This window comes from Pongo pygmaeus, chromosome 13, assembly GCF_028885625.2.
Source record: "Pongo pygmaeus isolate AG05252 chromosome 13, NHGRI_mPonPyg2-v2.0_pri, whole genome shotgun sequence".
NCBI lineage: Eukaryota > Metazoa > Chordata > Mammalia > Primates > Hominidae > Pongo > Pongo pygmaeus.
In genome coordinates this window covers 95,824,764-95,842,389 of record NC_072386.2, presented here as the reverse complement: position 1 = coordinate 95,842,389, position 17,626 = coordinate 95,824,764, and the positions used below count along the sequence as shown (strand labels likewise).

The 17,626-nt window shown below is 40.3% G+C and overlaps 1 protein-coding gene across 1 annotated transcript in view; it reads right to left on the bottom strand.

Annotated features, from left to right (window-relative positions):
- Positions 1 to 826: 826 nt before the first annotated feature.
- SLC44A1 (solute carrier family 44 member 1) overlaps positions 827 to 17,626 on the bottom strand; it is a 199,439-nt gene continuing 182,639 nt past the window's right edge. Inside the window, exon 16 of the mRNA XM_054501835.2 lies at positions 827 to 1,050. Within this exon, the coding sequence (XP_054357810.1) occupies positions 1,036 to 1,050 (15 nt within the window). The 3' untranslated portion in view covers positions 827 to 1,035. The remainder of the gene's footprint in view (positions 1,051 to 17,626) is intronic.

Genomic DNA, 17,626 nt, shown 5'->3' with positions numbered 1-17,626 from the left:
AATGAAGATGGTTGACTTTCTTCCAAAGTCATCTAAAACAGAGGTTGGCACACTTTTTATGAAAGGGCCAAATAGTCAACATTTTAAGCTTTGGGAGCCATATGGAATCTGTGACAACTATGCAACTCAATCACTGTAGGGCAGAAGCAGCCATAGACATGAAGGATTGGGTGTGGCTGTGTTCCCAGTAAAACTTGATTTACAAAAATAGCTGGAGGCCATATTTTATCAACTCCTGATCTCAAAGAATATTGTGTTTTTTTTAAGAAGATGATTCTGTGATTCTTTTCTGCCTCTAAAGACTCCCTGGTCCTCCATCTCAGATACTTCCCACATACCTACACTGCCATCATGAGAGGAAGTATAGCATTGATAAGGCATTGGGGTAATTATCTTTGGAGCAATAATAAGCAAAACAATGTTAGTGTGGAGAGCTTTGGAGTTAGAACTAGATTTGAATCCTGACTCTGACAACTGTGTGATCTTACACATCGCATACAAACTCTCTGAGTCTCCGTTTCTTCGTGGTCAAAGTGGAGATAATAGGTGCAACCTTACAGGGCTATTGTGAGGATTAAACGTATGTAAAGCACCCAGCCTAATACTTGGCATGGAACGGGCACTCAATAAATAGTAGTTATTAACCCACATTGGCTCTATAAATAGCAGAGTCAAAGTCAACAGACCCAGCCTGAACAAGAATATCGCTGGGGATCTAGCCTTCAGGCCAGTATCGGCACTAGAGTGAGAAAAGGGAATCATTTAAACATCCCCGAGGCTAGAAGAGAAAGCAACATTAAATGTGAAGACAGTGCTGCAAGACAGATTTCTATCAAATGCTCTTGATTATTTATTAGACAGCCGCACTGTACCAAATCCACTTGGCTGTTGGTGGTTTGAGAACCTTGTTACACGCTTTCATTGAAGTAATAAGATCCCGCTCTTCATAATCGCAGACTCTCAACAGCTGTTGAGTGGGAGAACCTCATGTAAACAACCTCCTCTGAGTTCATTCTTCCGGGCTCATGAGACCAGTCACCTTTTCTTCAGCTGAAAAATCAACACATCAAGAAAATGAATGCTTCTGTCCTAGGGGAACATGACACAATGAGAAGTAATCAATAACTAGAAATAGTGTGGGATCGTCTTTAAAGAAAACATTATGAAATGTAAGAAGGCTACACACACACACACACACACAAACAGATTAACAAATTTAAAAAGATATCCCAGAGATCCCCATATCAACTGTGTATTCATGCACAAGTTATTTAAAATCTGTGCCTACATTTCCCAATGTATAAAATTGAGATAATTATGGTTTCCTTAAGGTTGTTGTAAGGATTAAATGCATTGGTAAATACAAGGTACTTAAAACACTGTCTGACACATATCGAGGAAGGCTAGATTAGTGTTTGCCATTGTTGGCATTAGTATTATTCTTTGACAAAGAGGTTTTTAGAATAGTTGAACTGAATCAAACAAACCCATGATGAGTCAAATTCAAAGCTGATCTGCAAAACTTGATTCTATGGTACTCTCAAAGACCAAAACCTGAAATGCAAATGAAACTTTGAATTTTTCACTCCTGTAATTCTGTTAGCAGTGGGTCAGGTCAGACCAGGATAATGGGTGTTCTAATAGTTTGGTTCAATTCAAGAAATAGTGACTAAGTAAATGAACTGAAGGTAAGAAGTATAATGTGGTTCTTTTAAATGGATATTCTTATTCCTAGGAAATACACATTGAAGTATTTAGGACTAAAGGGCAATGATGTATATACATTATTCTCAAATGATCCAAAAGTATTAGGTATATACTATATACCTAATAGATATGTGTGTATATATATATAGAGAGAGAGTATGGACCTAGTATTCTCTGTATATATCTATATCAATCTATCTAGATACTTATCTAGAAAACTATCTATCTAGATCTCAATAGCTAGATATATCTATATCTAGCTATAGAGATCTATATCTAGCTATAGATCTCAATAGCTAGATATATCTAGATATCTATCTATAGATCTCAATAGCTAGATATATCTAGATATCTATCTATAGACATAGATATAGATATATCTATAGATAGATATCGAGATCTAGATAGATATAGAGAGAGAATGGATGAGCATATGGGGTAAAATACATGTTTAACAAAGGTGTAACAATATGTAGCATGGTGTTCTATGTACCATTCTTATTCTTGCAGCATTTCTGTAAGTTTAAAATCATTTCCAAATAAAAAAGCCCCATTAGGATGGGTTAAAAATTAAAAATAAGGGTAGGCTCAGTTTGATTATCAAATAAGCCCAGAGCCACTGCAGGATAAGCAGAAGTAACAAGATACAGTCCTAACCACAAGATGCCAGGAGAGCTTGGACTTGGAAGAAGGGGGTATGAAATAGTTCTATGATTCAGATATCTAAAGAAGTCAGGTGAAGATCTGATACATCTGTCTCCACAAGAGGCTATGCTTGTCTGCAGGTGCTTAAAACAGGTCACATGTGGCACTAAGAATAACGTTGCTCGAAACCCTTACCAAAAGTTTCATTTTAGGGTTTTAGTCTTGAGATTTTAGTACATGCCACTTATTGCTGATCCCCTGGCCTCAGATTTTTCCCAACTTCAATCCATTTGGCAGGCTGCCGATGGAATAAATCCCTAAATTGTTGCTTTCGCGACATTATTTCCTCACTCAAGAAATTAGCAATGGCTTCCTATTTTCCACAACACCTCACCTAAACTTTGCTGTCTTATCAGTTTCATTTTATTTATTTATTTATTTGAGACAAGGTCTTGCTCTGTCACCCAGAATGGAGTGCAGTGGCATGATCATAGCTCACTGTAACCTCAAACTCCTGAGCTCGAGCAATCCTCCCACTTCAGCCTCCTCAGTAGCTGGGACTATAGGAGCTCCATGCCACATGCTACTCCATTTTTATGATTTTACATACTTTGACTTGCAGTTTCAACTTTCATGATTTTTTCCCCTTTACTGAAAATAACAGGACCTATGATTAGACTGACATCTGACTGATTGTTGCTTGGTTATGATCATGTGGCCTAGTCACTAGACTTATGCCAAAGTTGTGATTTGTGTGATGTTAAGATAAAAGTTCTTTCTTCCTATTTTTCTATTTAAATAAACATTTTTTTGTTTTCTGTTTTTGAGATAGAGTCTTGCTTTGTCGCCCAGGCTGGGGTGCAGTGGCACAATCTCAGCTCACTGCAGCCTCTGCTGCCCGGCTTCCAGCGATTCTCCTGCCTCAGCCTCCTGGGTAGCTGGGATTACAGGCGCACACCACCATGCCAGGCCAATTTTTGTATTTTCAGTAGAGATGGGGTTTTGCCATATTGGCCAGGCTGGTCACAAACTCCTGACCTCAGGTGATCCGCCGGCCTTGGCCTCCCAAAGTCTTGAGATTACAGGCGTGAGCCACCGTGCCCAGCCAAATAAACTTTTTAATTTTAGAATAGTTCTAGGTTTACAGAAAAGTTGCAAAGATAATATAGAGTTCCCATCTACCTCATGCCTAGTTTCCCCTATTGCTAACCTCTTACATTACTATGATACATTTGTCACAACTAGTGAACCAGCACTGGTACACAGCTATTAGCTGAACTCCATACTGTAAGGTCCTCTGAGCAGGCTACACCACGGTCGAGCCATTGTGACCCCTGTGACCCACACATACAGGCCTCCTGGAGTCACAAAGCCTGGAGCAACAGGAGAACCACTCAAGAAGAAGAAACAGCTAGTTCCTGCCTTAACTGATTAACCGACCTTGCAGCATTCCACCATTGTGATATGTTCCTGCCCTGCCCTAACTAATCAATCAACCTTGTGATATCATGCCTTGTGACCTCCCCCCACTTCATGACTATGCACCTTGTGACATTCTTCCCCTGTCCAAAAAACGGCCCCTAACTGTAACTTTCCATTACCTACCCCAAACCTATAAAACCAGTTCCACTCCCACCAGTCTTTGCTGACTCCTTTCTCGGACTCAGCCCACTTGTACCCAGCCTTGTTGCAACAGCCTTGTTGCTCACACTTAGCCTGTTTGGGTAGTCTCTTCAATTAGGCACACGCATAACACATACTTTATTCAGATTCCATTAATTTTATCTGATGTCCTTTTCAGTTCCCCAGTCCTATCCAGGAAACTATATTATATTCAGCTTTCCTCCTTTTGTTTTGTTTTGTTTTGTTTTTTGAAACAAACTCCTGCTTTGTTGCCTAGGTTGCAGTGCAGTTGCACGATAACAGCTCATTGCAGCCTCGACCTCCCGGGCTCAATCGATCCTCCCACCTCAGCCTTCTGAGTAGCTGGGGCTACAGGCCTGCGCCACCACACCTGGTTACTTTTTTTGTATTTTTTGTAGAGATGGGATTACACCATGTTGCCTAGGCTGGTCTTAAACTCCTGGGCTCAAGCAATCCGCCTATCTTGGCATCCCAAAGTGCTGGGATTATAGGCATGAGCCATTGTGCCTGGCTCTCTTCCTATTTTTAAATTTTAAAATATTATTTACAAAGCTAAATGCAACCCTTAAGACTAAAGTATACAGTCTGATAAATGTGATTTCATTACACTTGGATGCTGTGTCTTTCCTACTACTCTTGAACATGAAAACTCACAGCATAATCTAGCTCATCCCAATGAGTGACTGGAAGATTCAGTTCAAAGCTTCCTGCATCTTCTCTTTGTGTCAGATCCCTTGGGAGCCCAGAACATCCTTCTCCAACTTCAAGTCCAAGACTACATCTAATTAACTGGTCCAAACAAGTTTTCCTTCTATAAATGTGTGGTATAAAGGAATTATTATATGGATATTGAATCCCCTGGAATGAATCTCTACTTTTATCTTTTCCATCTTATTTTTGCCCTACTTTCTAAGAGACTTCCTTAAATTCATCTTTCAACCCTTCTATGAGTTTTACACTTTTTTCTATTTTAAATTTTTTTGTTCTCTGAATCTTCCTCTTTTAAATAGCAAACTATTTTATTTCCTTTTTTTTTTTTTTGAGACGGAGTCTCGCTCTGTCACCCAGGCTGGAGTGCAGTGGTGGTCTCTGCTCACTGCAACCTCTGTCTCCAGGGGTTCAAACGACTCTCCTCCCTCAGCCTCCCAAGTAGCTGGGATTACGGGCATGCATGACCATGCCCAGCTAATTTTTGTATTTATTTAACAGAGACGGGGTTTCACCATGTTGGCTAAACTGGTCTCAAACTCCTTAACTCAAATGATCCGTCCGCCTTGGCCTCCCAAAGTGCTGGGATTACAGGCATGAGCCACCGACCAGCCTCAATAGCAAACTAGTTTTTTGATTACAATCCTTTCTATTATCTGAGTTTAGTAATTTACAGTTTTCTTCTACCTTTTAGTCTATTTCCTCTAAGTTGCTTTGTTGTTGTCTTTCACTTTGTTTTGATCTCTGTCTTTCAGGGTAGAGACTTGCCCCAAGGGTCTGGTAATTGTTATTTAAGAAAGCAGCACTAAAATTAACTGGAAGTTTTTATTCATGGGTAGATCTTGTCATTGAAATGCTTCACTGTATAACGACTTGATTGGACTTTCTAGCTAGAGAACCCCCTGTGTGAGCATCTTTAGGCATTTTCCTTTGGGCTGGTCAGATTCCCTGGAGAATACTTTTCAGTTTCCTGCTTGGTGGGTAAGGGCCTGGTTGTGAGAATTCTAGTAGCTGGGTGGGGCGGGCGGTGGGGTGAAGCGGGGGCGGCGGGGGAGTGGGGTGGGGGGTGGGGGGGGCAGCGGGAGGGGGTGTGGTGTCTTAATCCCCCTGACTTAATATGATACCTCTGTTTTGGATGCTCCTCCCTTAAGATCTGTCTTAACCTCTTCAGAGAATACCTCTCTGTCTGCTGAGGATGAGAAAAGCCAGTTGCCTGACTGCACAGAGTAGGGGATGGTGTCTGAAGATGTTAAGCATCATTTCATATGCTCTATCCTTTTGGCTATCCCCTTTTGTGGGGTACCCATTTAAATCTTTCATCCATTTAGGTTGCCTTTTTCTTATTGATTTACGATAGTTTTTTGTTTGTTTGTTTGTTTGTTTTTTTGAGATGGATTCTCGCTCCCATCGCGCAGGCTGGAGTGCAGTGGTGCGATCTTGGCTCACTGCAACCTCCACCTCCTGGGTTCAAGCAATTATCCTTCCTCAGCCTCCCGAGTAGCTGGGATTACAGGCGCACACTACCATACCCGGCTAATTTTTGTATTTTTAGTAGAGACAGGGTTTCTCCACTTTGGCCAGGCTGGTCTTGAACTCCTGACCTCAGGTGATCCACCTCCCCTTTCGGCCTCCCAAAGTGCTAGGATTACAGGAGTAAGCCACCGCGCCCGGCGATTTGTAAAAGTTTTTATAAATTTTAATTTGGAGTCCTTTACCAAATATGTACTTTGCAAATATCCTTTTCTAGTCTGTGGCTTGCCTTTTCTCTCTTTTAATGGTGTCTTTTGATGAACTGAAGTTCTTGTTTTTTTACAGTGTCAAATGGAAGCCTCAAACGACTCTCCTGCCTCAGCCTCAATTTTAGCAACTTAAAAAGGAATAATGTAATTCAGAAGTCTGGCTATCTTTCTGAGCTTGCTGTAATAACGCTGCAATAGTACTCGCACTGAGCAGAAAACCATCTTTGTTCCAAGGTTCGGGGTTATGTTTCTTGTGCCAGCTGTCATCAAGATTAAACATTACCAGACACAAACTATACCTTGCTATTCTAGGATCTCTGGCACCAGTAAACAGGAAGAAAGGGATCAATCTTGGATTGTTATGGCAGACCATATGGCAACAAAGCTTTGGTCCCTAAAGACGGAAGGATGAAGCTTCCAGGCCCAGGGAATAATTGTCTCTGCTTCCCTTCTTTACAACTTGCATGTTAACCTAATATCATTTTTGGATAAATTTAATGCAATCCTGCAGATATCTCGCCACTCCTACCTTCAACAAAGCAAAACAGAAAGACCAAACATTCCGTTATACACAAATGATAAGGTTGTATTACCTTTAACAAGGAGTGGCTTGAAGAGACAGTTGGCCTACTGGCTAATTATTGACAAAGAGAAGGGCTATAAATCAACTTTTCAAAAATAAGAGCCACCATTCAACTGTTTTTGGCCTATAACAATGATAACTTCAGGCCAGATGCAGTGGCTCACCCCTGTAATCCCAACACTTTGAGAGCCTGAGGTGGGCGGATCACTTGAGGTCAGGAGTTCGAGACGAGCCTGGCCAAAATGGTGAAACTCTGTCTCTACTAAAAATAAAAAAATTAGCCAGGAGTGGTGGCGCATGCCTGTAATCCCAGTTACTCAGGAAGCTGAGGCACAAGAATTGCTGAACCCAGGAAGCAGAGGTTGCGGTGAGCCAAGATTGCACCACTGCACTAAAGCCTGGGCGACAGAGTGAGACCCTGTCTCAATAAATAAATAAATAATGATACCTTCATACAATCAGCTTACTGTCTTTGGCAACTTTGCTGCAAGTAGTTTGTTGGAAGAATGCCAGGAAATAAAAGTCCTCAAATTAAAGCTGCTTTGTTGTACACAGCACAGAATAGAGACTCCATAAATATTTATCAGGTGAATTTGAGGGTGCTGAGATGGGTGTATGAGTTATACTCGCCTAAAAATTACTAGGCTTCAAATTATTTTAGCCAAGCTATATGGACTGGAATTTGGACCTTATTTGTCTTTTTGTCTCTATGGAGACTCTTGGAGCTGACCAGAGGTACGAACTATTTTCAGGCACACGCCCTTCTTATGATCCTCATGTCTCAGAGGAGGCTGTCAATCTCTTACTCATGCTAGCTGACAGGTAAGCAGCATGGGCCAGTTAGTGTTCAGCTATACTCCAGGCACTTGTTAGAGAATGAAATATACTCATCTCATGCCAGTATTTATCAAGAGCTCAACTAAGACCTATAGACCAATGGAATAGAATTGCAAATCTAGAAATAAACCTATATATCTATGGCCAATTGATTTGGACATTGACAAGATATCAAGACCATTCATTTGGAAAAAAATAGTTGTTCAACAAAGAGTGATGGGACAACTGGATATCCACATGCAAAAGAAGAAAGTTGGACATCTACAAATATGTCATACATATACACCTACATATACTCCATATATGACATATATAAAATTAATTCAAAATAGATCAATGACCTAAATGTATGAGCTAAAACTATACAACTCTCAGAAGATAAACTTAAGGCTAAATATGTATGACCTTGGATTAAACAATGATTTCTGAGTCATGACAACAAAAGAACAAGCAACCAAGGAAAATACAGATAATTTGACTTCATCATATGAATATATGAAAAGGTGCTTAACATCATTAGTCATAAGGAAAATGCAAAACAAAACCACACTGAGATACAACTTCACACTCACTGGATGTCTATAATCAAAAAGATGGAAACTTACGCTTGTCGAGGATGTAGAAAAATTGGAACCCTCATACATTGCTGGTGGGAATGTAAAATGGGGCAGCTGCTATGTAAATCAATTTGGCATTCCTCAAAAAGTTAAATACAGGATTACCATATGACCTAGGAATTCCACTCCTACGTATATAACCAAAAGAATTGAAAACATATGTCCACACAAAAACTTGTATACGAATGTTCATAGCAGCATTATTCAGAATAGCAAAAAGGTGCAAATCCAATCTAATGAATGAATGAACAAAATATAATATATCACACATCAGAACATTATTCAGCCATAAAAAGAGATGAAATACTGGTATATGCTACAACATTATTGAAACTTGAAATCATGCTGAGTGAAAAGCTGACAAAAATAATTCTACATATTGTATAATTTCTTTCACATGAATCCAAAATAGGCAAATCCACAAAATAAAGTAGAATAGTGGTTTCCAGGGGCTGGGTGAGGGGAGTAGGCACTGACTGCTAAAAGGCGTGGGATTTCTCTTTGGGCCAATGAAATGTTCTAGAGTCAGATGGTGGTCATAGTTGCACAGCTTTGTACATATGCCAAAAACCATGAAGTAAACACTTTAAAATGGTCAGTTTTATGATACGTAAATGATGTCTTAATTTTTAAAAGAAGAGAAAGAAAATAACTATGAAAGAGTTTAGATTACTAAGAACTATAGTTAGGCCAGGCGTGGTGGCTCATGCCTGTAATTCAGGCATGGGGAAGCCAAGGGAAGAGGATTGCTTGAGCCAAGGAGTTGGAGACATAGAGGGACCATGTCTCTATAAAAAATTAAAAAATTTGCCGGGCATTGGCGGCACATGCCTTAGTCCCGGCTACTCGGGGGGCTGAGGCAGGAGGATCACTTGAGCCTGGAAGGGTCAAAGCCGTGGTGAGCCGTAATCATGCCACTGCACTCCAGTCTGAGCAACAAAATGAGACCCTGTCTCAAAAAATATATATACTTGTAATTTTACATCCTATAATTAAGGTATACACATGCATAAAGAAATATGAAAGAAGATTTAAATAAAATTGAGATCATACCAAATTTCTGCATACCTTGAAATGGTTCCTAAAAGTCTTCTCCATATTTGAAGATTTAAGTGTTAATGTTTTTACTATTTGCAATAAATTCTAAATCTTGGATGATGATTAATTTGTAACTTCGTTGAGGTAAGCACTTTTTCCAAGGGTACGTCTTTATTGTTTTCCCCTCAGTATACATAATTATTGTCAAAAATTAAAGTAATACAGAAGGGCCAGGTGCGGTGGTGCATGCCTATAATCCCAGCAGTTTGAGAGGCCAAGGCGGGAGGATAGCTTGAGCCCAGGAGTTTGAGACCAGCCTGTGCAACATGGCAAAACCTCGTCTCTACAGAAAATTCAAAAATTAGCCAGGCATGGTGGTGCACACTTGTAGTCCCAGCTACTCGGGAGGCTGAGGTGGGAGGATGGCTTCAGCCCAGAAGGTGGAGGTTGCAGCAAGCCGTGATCATGCCACTGCACTCCAGCCTGGATGACAGAGCCAGACCTTGTCTCAAAACAAAAACAAAACAAACAAAAAAGATTAAAGTAATACAGAAAAGCCCTACTCCTAAATCACTCCAACCTTTGAGATAATCTGGTTTTGTATCCTTTCAGTTCTTCCTTTTAAGGCAAGATATAAATTGTGTGCCCTGTGGATGTGAAAGTGTATCACTTACCTGTGAGTGAGACAAGCAAACAGCCACTGTGGAGATGTGAATGTGGCTTTCTTTTATTTTTTGACCATATGCCCAGTAACTCATTAAAAGTTTGAAGTGAGTGCTCCTGCATCATTCAAGAATATCAGAATTTATTAAAGTTATGAATAACCAGCTGGGCGTGGTGGCTCACGCCTGTAATCCCAGCACTTTCGGAGGCTGGGGCAGGCAGATCACAAGGTCAGGAGATTGACACCATCCTGGCCAACATGGTGAAACCTGGTCTCTATTAAAAATACAAAAATTAGCTGGGCATGGTGGAGCGTGCCTGTAGTCCCAGCTACTCCAGAGGGTGAGGTAGGAGAATCGCTTGAACCCGGGAGGCGGAGGTTGCAGTGAGCCGAGATCACGCCACTGCACTCCAGCCTGGCGACAGAGTGACACTCCGTCTCAAAAAAAAAAAAGTTATGAATAACTTCATCGATATCATAGTCATAATTCTAGTAGTGAATGCGTACTGTACTGAATGTTTCCAAGGTAGCACAGCCCATGCTGACTGTTCTGCATGCTCAGGATAATGGAATCCTCCCAAAAATCCCTCTTTTACAGATGGGGAAAATGAGAATTAGATGGGCTAAGTAACTTGCCCAGGACCAAAAAGATGGCAGAGCTAGGATCTCAACCCAGATGTGGTTGATCACAGAGTCTAAACTCTGAACAACTACACTTAGAATATCATAGATCTACTCCATATGACAAAATATTCACACAAGTCAATGGGGGAAGGAATAAATTACATAACAAATGGGCCTTACTCTATATTGTATAACAAAATTATTTCTAGCTATTAATTAGTATAAAAAGTGAAAGAAAACCGTTAAAAATAGAATATAAACTGTACCTTAATTTATAAAAGAAAATAATTTTTTAAAAATAGAAAATATAGGTAACTATTTTACTGATTTGGGAACTTAAGGAAATTATCAATAATTTTACAGATTTGGGGGCTTAAGGAAATTATCAAAAATTTAAATCATATAGATTATAGGTAAAAGTATAACCAACAAAATTAAAAGACAAACTACGAAGAAGGAGAAAGACTTGCTACTAATATGACTGAAAAAGTGCTAGTATCCCTAATATATAAAAATCTTTTATTCAACAGTAGGAAAAATGGTGACATCTCAATAACAAAATGGCAAAGGACATGAATACAGAATTTACGGAAGAGAAAATATAAAGGACTAATAAATTACTATAAAATATTCAGTTCACTAAGAAAAAACACAAAATAACAAGGGACTGTCATCTTTTGCCGTTAATATTACCAAAAGTGATAAGAATGATGACATGAGTATCTGCCGGATGTGGAAAATGGTGACCTTCATACACTTTAGTACAAAGGATTGGTAGAGCCTTTCTGGGGAGCAATTTGGCAATATGCATCAACATTCATAGAGTACCTTCACCTCTTGATGTAGCATTCCCTTTCCAGAAGTCGATCTAAAGGAAAGAATTAGCAGGGTGGCAAAGATATCTCTATAATAAAAAGATTATAAATAAAAGTTTAATAAAAGGGAATATACTTCCACTATTAAAAATCATATTTCTGAGGTCGGGTGCAGTGGCTCACCCCTGAATCCAAGCATTTTGGGAGGCTGAGGCAGGAGACTTGCTTGAGCCCAGGAGTTCGAGACCAGCCTGAGCAACGTACTGAGACCTCTGTCTCTATAGAAAAATAAATTAAAGACATCATATTTCTATACAAAGATGAACATTATAGCATTATTAATAATCCCTTAATTTTGAGAGGAAATTGCTGAATTCAATTATAGGAGAATTATTGAATAGAATATAGTACGTTCAAATGAAAGGATATTATAACTCGGTCCTGCTTTCAAGGAAGTTTTAACACCATTGGGAAATTCTAATATGTTAAGGGAAAGAAAAGATAGGCCAGGTGCAGTGGCTCACGCCTTTAATCTCAGCACTTTGGGAGGCCGAGGCGAGCAGATGGCTTGAGCTCAGGAGTTCAAGACTAGCTTGGCTAAAACACTGCCTCTACTAAAAAATACAAAAAATTAGCTGAGCACGGTGGGCCTGTAGTCCCAGCTACTCCGGAGGCTGAGATGGGAGAATTGCTTGAGCCTAGGAGGCGGAGGCTGCAGGGAGCCGTGATCGCACCACTGTACTCCAGCCTGGGCGACAAAGCAAGATTTTGTCTCAAAGAAAAAAAAAGAAAGAAAAAAGAAAAACAGAAGCTAGAAATTATTTAATATGTATCTTGTCTTTATCTTTGGGTTATGAGAATATTATTTTGTCATGCTTGCATATTTTGGGTTATATTTTTTACTTGGTTGTAACTAATATTTTATCTATAATGAGCAAACAATTTATTCAATTCATCTATGTATATCACCCTGTTTACTCATTCATTTATTTGCTTATTTACCAATTTATCCACTTAATAATTTGTTTATAGAGACTGGGCTTGAATTCAGATTCTGGCAGATAACTGTGACTTTGGGCAAATTACGAATCTTCCCTAGTCTCTGTTTTCTTGTCTATAAATGAGAAGAAATACATCTACTCTGCATGAGTAAATGAGGTAATGTATATAAATACTCAGCACGATAACTCACTCCTAAAAGGTGCTCAAGAAATAGCAATTGATATTATTTTATTATTGCTATTTTTTAAGTAGATGCAAAGAAATATTGGGGAACCAAAAATGTGTGGGCAGAGACCTTCACATTCTCCCAGTCAAGGGAGTTATTGAAATTATAATTTTAAAACAAGAACTGTAAAATATATTACATTTTTGGAACTTAAAGGGAATGTAAATGTCAATGTAAATCAAGGATCAAACATTGAAAAAATATAACCTTAGAAATAATGCAGTGCACTGAGTAACCCCAGGACATTCTCCAGTGTTGCTTAACAACTATGCCATTGCCACCTAGTGGAATTAGTGATGCATTACATAGCGCAGAAAATTTGAGATTTTATTTTGAAGTATTAAATGGTTTATATAGAAAGACCAAATTACACAAATATTCTCCTATATATCCCCATCATCTCCTTTGGACTACTGAAATACTCGTCTAACTAGTCTTTCGTCTTACATCAGAGCCCCAATCCACTCTCCTACACAGAACAGGCAGAGTAAGCTTTCTAAAATATAAATCAGATCATGTTACTTACACAGATTGAAAATGCAAAACACCTTGCATGGCATGGAAGGTCTCCAGCTTCATCTGTCCCAGCCTCGCTGAGTATGAGTCCCAGTGACCATCTTTCCAGTAAGAATTTTCCGCCTCAAGGCTCCCAAATATACAGGGTTTTTTGTTTGTTTGTTTGTTTGTTTGTTTTTTGACAGAGTCTTGCTCTGCCGCCCAGGCTGGAGCGCAGTGGCATGATCTCAGCTCACTGCAATCTCTGACTCCCAGGTTCAAGCGATTCTCTTGCCTCAGCCTCCCAAGTAGCTGGGATTACAGGCACCTGCCATCATGCCCGGCTAATTTTTGTATTTTTAGTAGAGATGGAGTTTCGCCATGTTGGCCAGGTTGGTTTCGAACTCCTGACCTCAGGTGATCTGCCCGCCTTGGCCTCCCAAAGTGCTGAGATTACAGTCATGAGCCACTACGCCTGGCCCCAAATATACAGTTCTTTCTGCCTAGAATGTTCTTCCTCAGCTTTTTACATGCCAAATTCGTCATCCTTCAAGACCAAACTTGTTTCCCTCAGACAGATCTTTCTGCAACTACATTATGTACCTCTATTATTTTCTCTCATAGTATTCTGTTCTTTTCCTTTATGACATTTCATCACATATTATGCTCAGTTATTTTTTCCTGTTTGGTTAATACCTGTTTCCCCCTTCAAACTGTATGCACCATGTTTAACAATGTATATGTCAAAGCTTAGTACTGTGTAGTACAATAGTACGTGTGCATTAAGGAATCCATATAATGGAATGCCATTTAGTCATCAAAAATAGTGTGTTCGATGGGTATTACTGTCATAGAATGTTGTACATGATATAACTTTAAGTGAAAAAAGTAGGTTTTATGGTAATACAATCATTTTTGTTTTTAAAATGTGAATATATACTACATACATATTTACCATATATTCCAAATATATGTGTTTAAAAATCTGCAAGGTGTTACCATGGTTATGGTTATTTAAGTTAACAAAATGTGAGTGTAGTTAATTTTCTTTCTTTTTTTTTTTTTTTTTTTTGAGATGGAGTCTTACTCTGTTGCCCAGGCTGGAGTGCAATGGTCTGATCTTGGCTCACTGCAACCTCCGCCTCTTGGGTTCAAGCGATTCTCCTGCCTCAGCCTCCCAAGTATCTGAGACTGCAGGTGTGAACCATCACGCCTGGCTAATTTTTGTATTTTTGGTAGAGATGGGGTTTCACCTTGTTGGCCAGGCTGGTCTTGAACTCCTGACCTCAAGTGATCTGCCCGCCTCGGCCTCCCAAACTGCTGGGATTACAGGCGTGAGCCACTGTACCCGACCAATTTTCTTATTTTTGCTTATCTTTTAAAATACTAATTGTTTATCACCTTTGTAGCTATAATAGTTGAAGTTGAGATCTAATGGGATCATATCCTATATGGGACTGAGAGAGTTAGTTAGTATGACTAGTTAGCAGTAAACATTGCATTCAGGATGACTACTAACATTAGTGAGGTCTGAGGCAAGAGGACAAATGGAAGACTCTGCTCCCATTCTCTTCCCACTCCTCACCCCAGCCCACACTAGGAGGGGCTGCTCACGCTTACCTGTGGACACCTGAGCCCACAAGGGCAAGCTCCAGCCACATCCCCTGCTACAATCACAGCCAGTATCCATCCTTAGGAAGAAGTACCTTGAGAAGAAACTCATACAGGCCTTGTCTTGGGAGGGAGTTCTAGGGTCCTAGGTTTCTGGAGAGTGGTCTTAGGCTTAGGGTGGGCATGTCCCCTTAATCCCATGGTGGACTCCTTGCCCCATGGAAGAGGATCAGAGAGAGGAGGGCAAGAGCAGGGAACCTGGTGTTCAGGATCTAAAGATTGTACTGATTGCATCTAATCAAAATTAACTCTGAAAAATTTCTTAAATCATCCATAAAGTACAATACTGTACATATGTTTTATGTATGCAGCCCTATATTATTATTTTTAATTTTTCTTTGTCCATGTTTCCCTATGGCTCTCAATTAATTTAATTTCATCTTCCATGATATTGGAATCAACACCCACTTACCTGGTTACTTGAACAATGTTTCCTTCTATATCCATGGTGAGTAAACCCTTAAAAGCATTCAGATTTTCCTGATAGATTGGCTTTTAGGCTTGATGACATCTATTGCTCTCTTAAGTTAATACATCTATAAGATGACTCCTTGTATATTTTGGAAAATGACAGGACTCGAAATGACAAGTTGAAAGAAAGGGAAATTTAATGATTCTAGCTTACCAGCTTGAACAACTGGTTTAACAGTGTTACTATTTACTGAGTTAGGAAAGGTTAGAGGAAGAAGCGGTGTAGATGTATTATAATTCATTCACCTGATTCTCTATTGTTGGGTATTTAGGTTGGCTGCCATATTTTATAACAAGGAACAATAGTCTGATTTGCAGCAAAATCTTTTCACATGTCCTTAATTTCTAAACACAGAATTCCTGGGTAAAAATGTGCACATTCTTGAGATTTTATTTTATTTTATTTTATGAGATCGAGCCTCGCTCTGTTGCCCAGGCTGGAGTGCAATGGGGCAATCTCGGCTCACTGCAACCTTCGTCTCCTGGGTTTAAGTGATTCTCCCTGCCTCAGCCTCTTGGACTAGCTGGGATTACAGGCATGTGCCACCATACCTGGCTAATTTTTGTATTTTTAGTAGAGACAGGGTTTCACCATGTTGGCCAGGCTGGTCTCGAACTCCTGACCTCAGGTGATCCGCCCGCCCCGGCCTCCCAAAGTGTTGCGATTACAGGCGTGAGCCACCACGCCTGGCCCATTCTTGAGATTTTTAATACACGTTTCCAAATGACTTTCAAAAGAGCTGTTTCCTCACACTGTTAACATGAGAGTAGATTTCAAACACTGTAGTTCTAAGTCTCCCTCCCTCTTTCCTTCCCCCCCACTTTTCCTTTGTTCATTCAGTAAGTACCTACTATGTCCCACACAGGGCCTGACATAAATCTAACTTTGCTCCTTGTTAGGGGTTAGGAGATGATCGGGGAGAAGGAAGTGTGATGGAGAACTCTAGAATTTTTAATATGAGTGACTTGGATATTCTACCCACAAACTTGTTTGACTCTGGAAACCAGACAAGATAAGCTAAAATTCCTTCTTTATTTAAATTGGTGGTGCCACTGAGAGTTTGTAAGAGAAAAATGTTCAACTTCGCGCAAACCAGAAGTAGGACACTGAAAAAAATAGGCTTTGCCCCCAGGGAATTATAATTTAGTGGGTACCATTTTACAATGCAAATTTGGCCCTCTAATTAGCCAAATGGCCACAGCAATTCTCTAGCATATGAGGTAGGTCTGTCCTATCCAGGGATCTGTCTCATGGCAGCTGATAAAGGATGGGGCTGGGCACGGTGGCTCACGCCTGTAATTCCAGCACTTTAGGAGGCCGAGGGGACGGATCACCAGTTTAAGAGATCGAGACCATCCTGGCCAACATGGTGAAACCCCGTCTCTACTAAAAATACAAAAATTAGCTGGGTGTGGTGGCGCGGGCCTGTAGTTCCAGCTACTCAGGAGGCTGAGACAGGAGAATTGCTTGAACCCGGGATGCAGAGGTTGCAGTGAGCCAAGATGGTGCCACTTCACTCCAGCCTGGCTACAGAGTAAGACTCTGCCTCAAAAAAAAAAAAAAAAAAAAAGGTTAAAAAAAAAGGATGGAGCAGGAGGCCCAAGGTCAGGGCAGGAGTCCCGCATTATGAGATCATGAGCGCCCCTTTCTGTGCAGTACAGAGGGACCAGCTTCCACCCTGCTGATTTGAGGGGAAATTTCTAACTACTTGGCTTGAGTACCTAAGTTGCTAGATATAACTCTGACCTTGAGGAAAAAAGGAAGTTGGTGGTCTTCATTATTGTCATAACTCAGGTAGAAGAGTCCAACCTAACGCTATCACCTCTCTCAAGTGGCACTCAGTGAAACACTTGAATATGCTCAGTACTGTAGTCACTTCTACCAGAGGTCCGAACTTACTGGAAAAGTTAGGCCTGTGCAAGACTGAAAACTACTGACAACGCACCAATGTGCTGAAGGAATTCAAAGGAGATTCCTGGGCGGGCTCGGTGGCTCGCTCCTGTAATCCCAGCACTTTGGGAGGCCGAGGCGGGTGGATCAAGAGGTCAGGAGATCGAGACCATCCTGGTTAACATGGTGAAACCCCGCCTCTACTAAAAATACAAAAAACTAGCCGGGTGCCGTGGTAGGTGCCTGTAG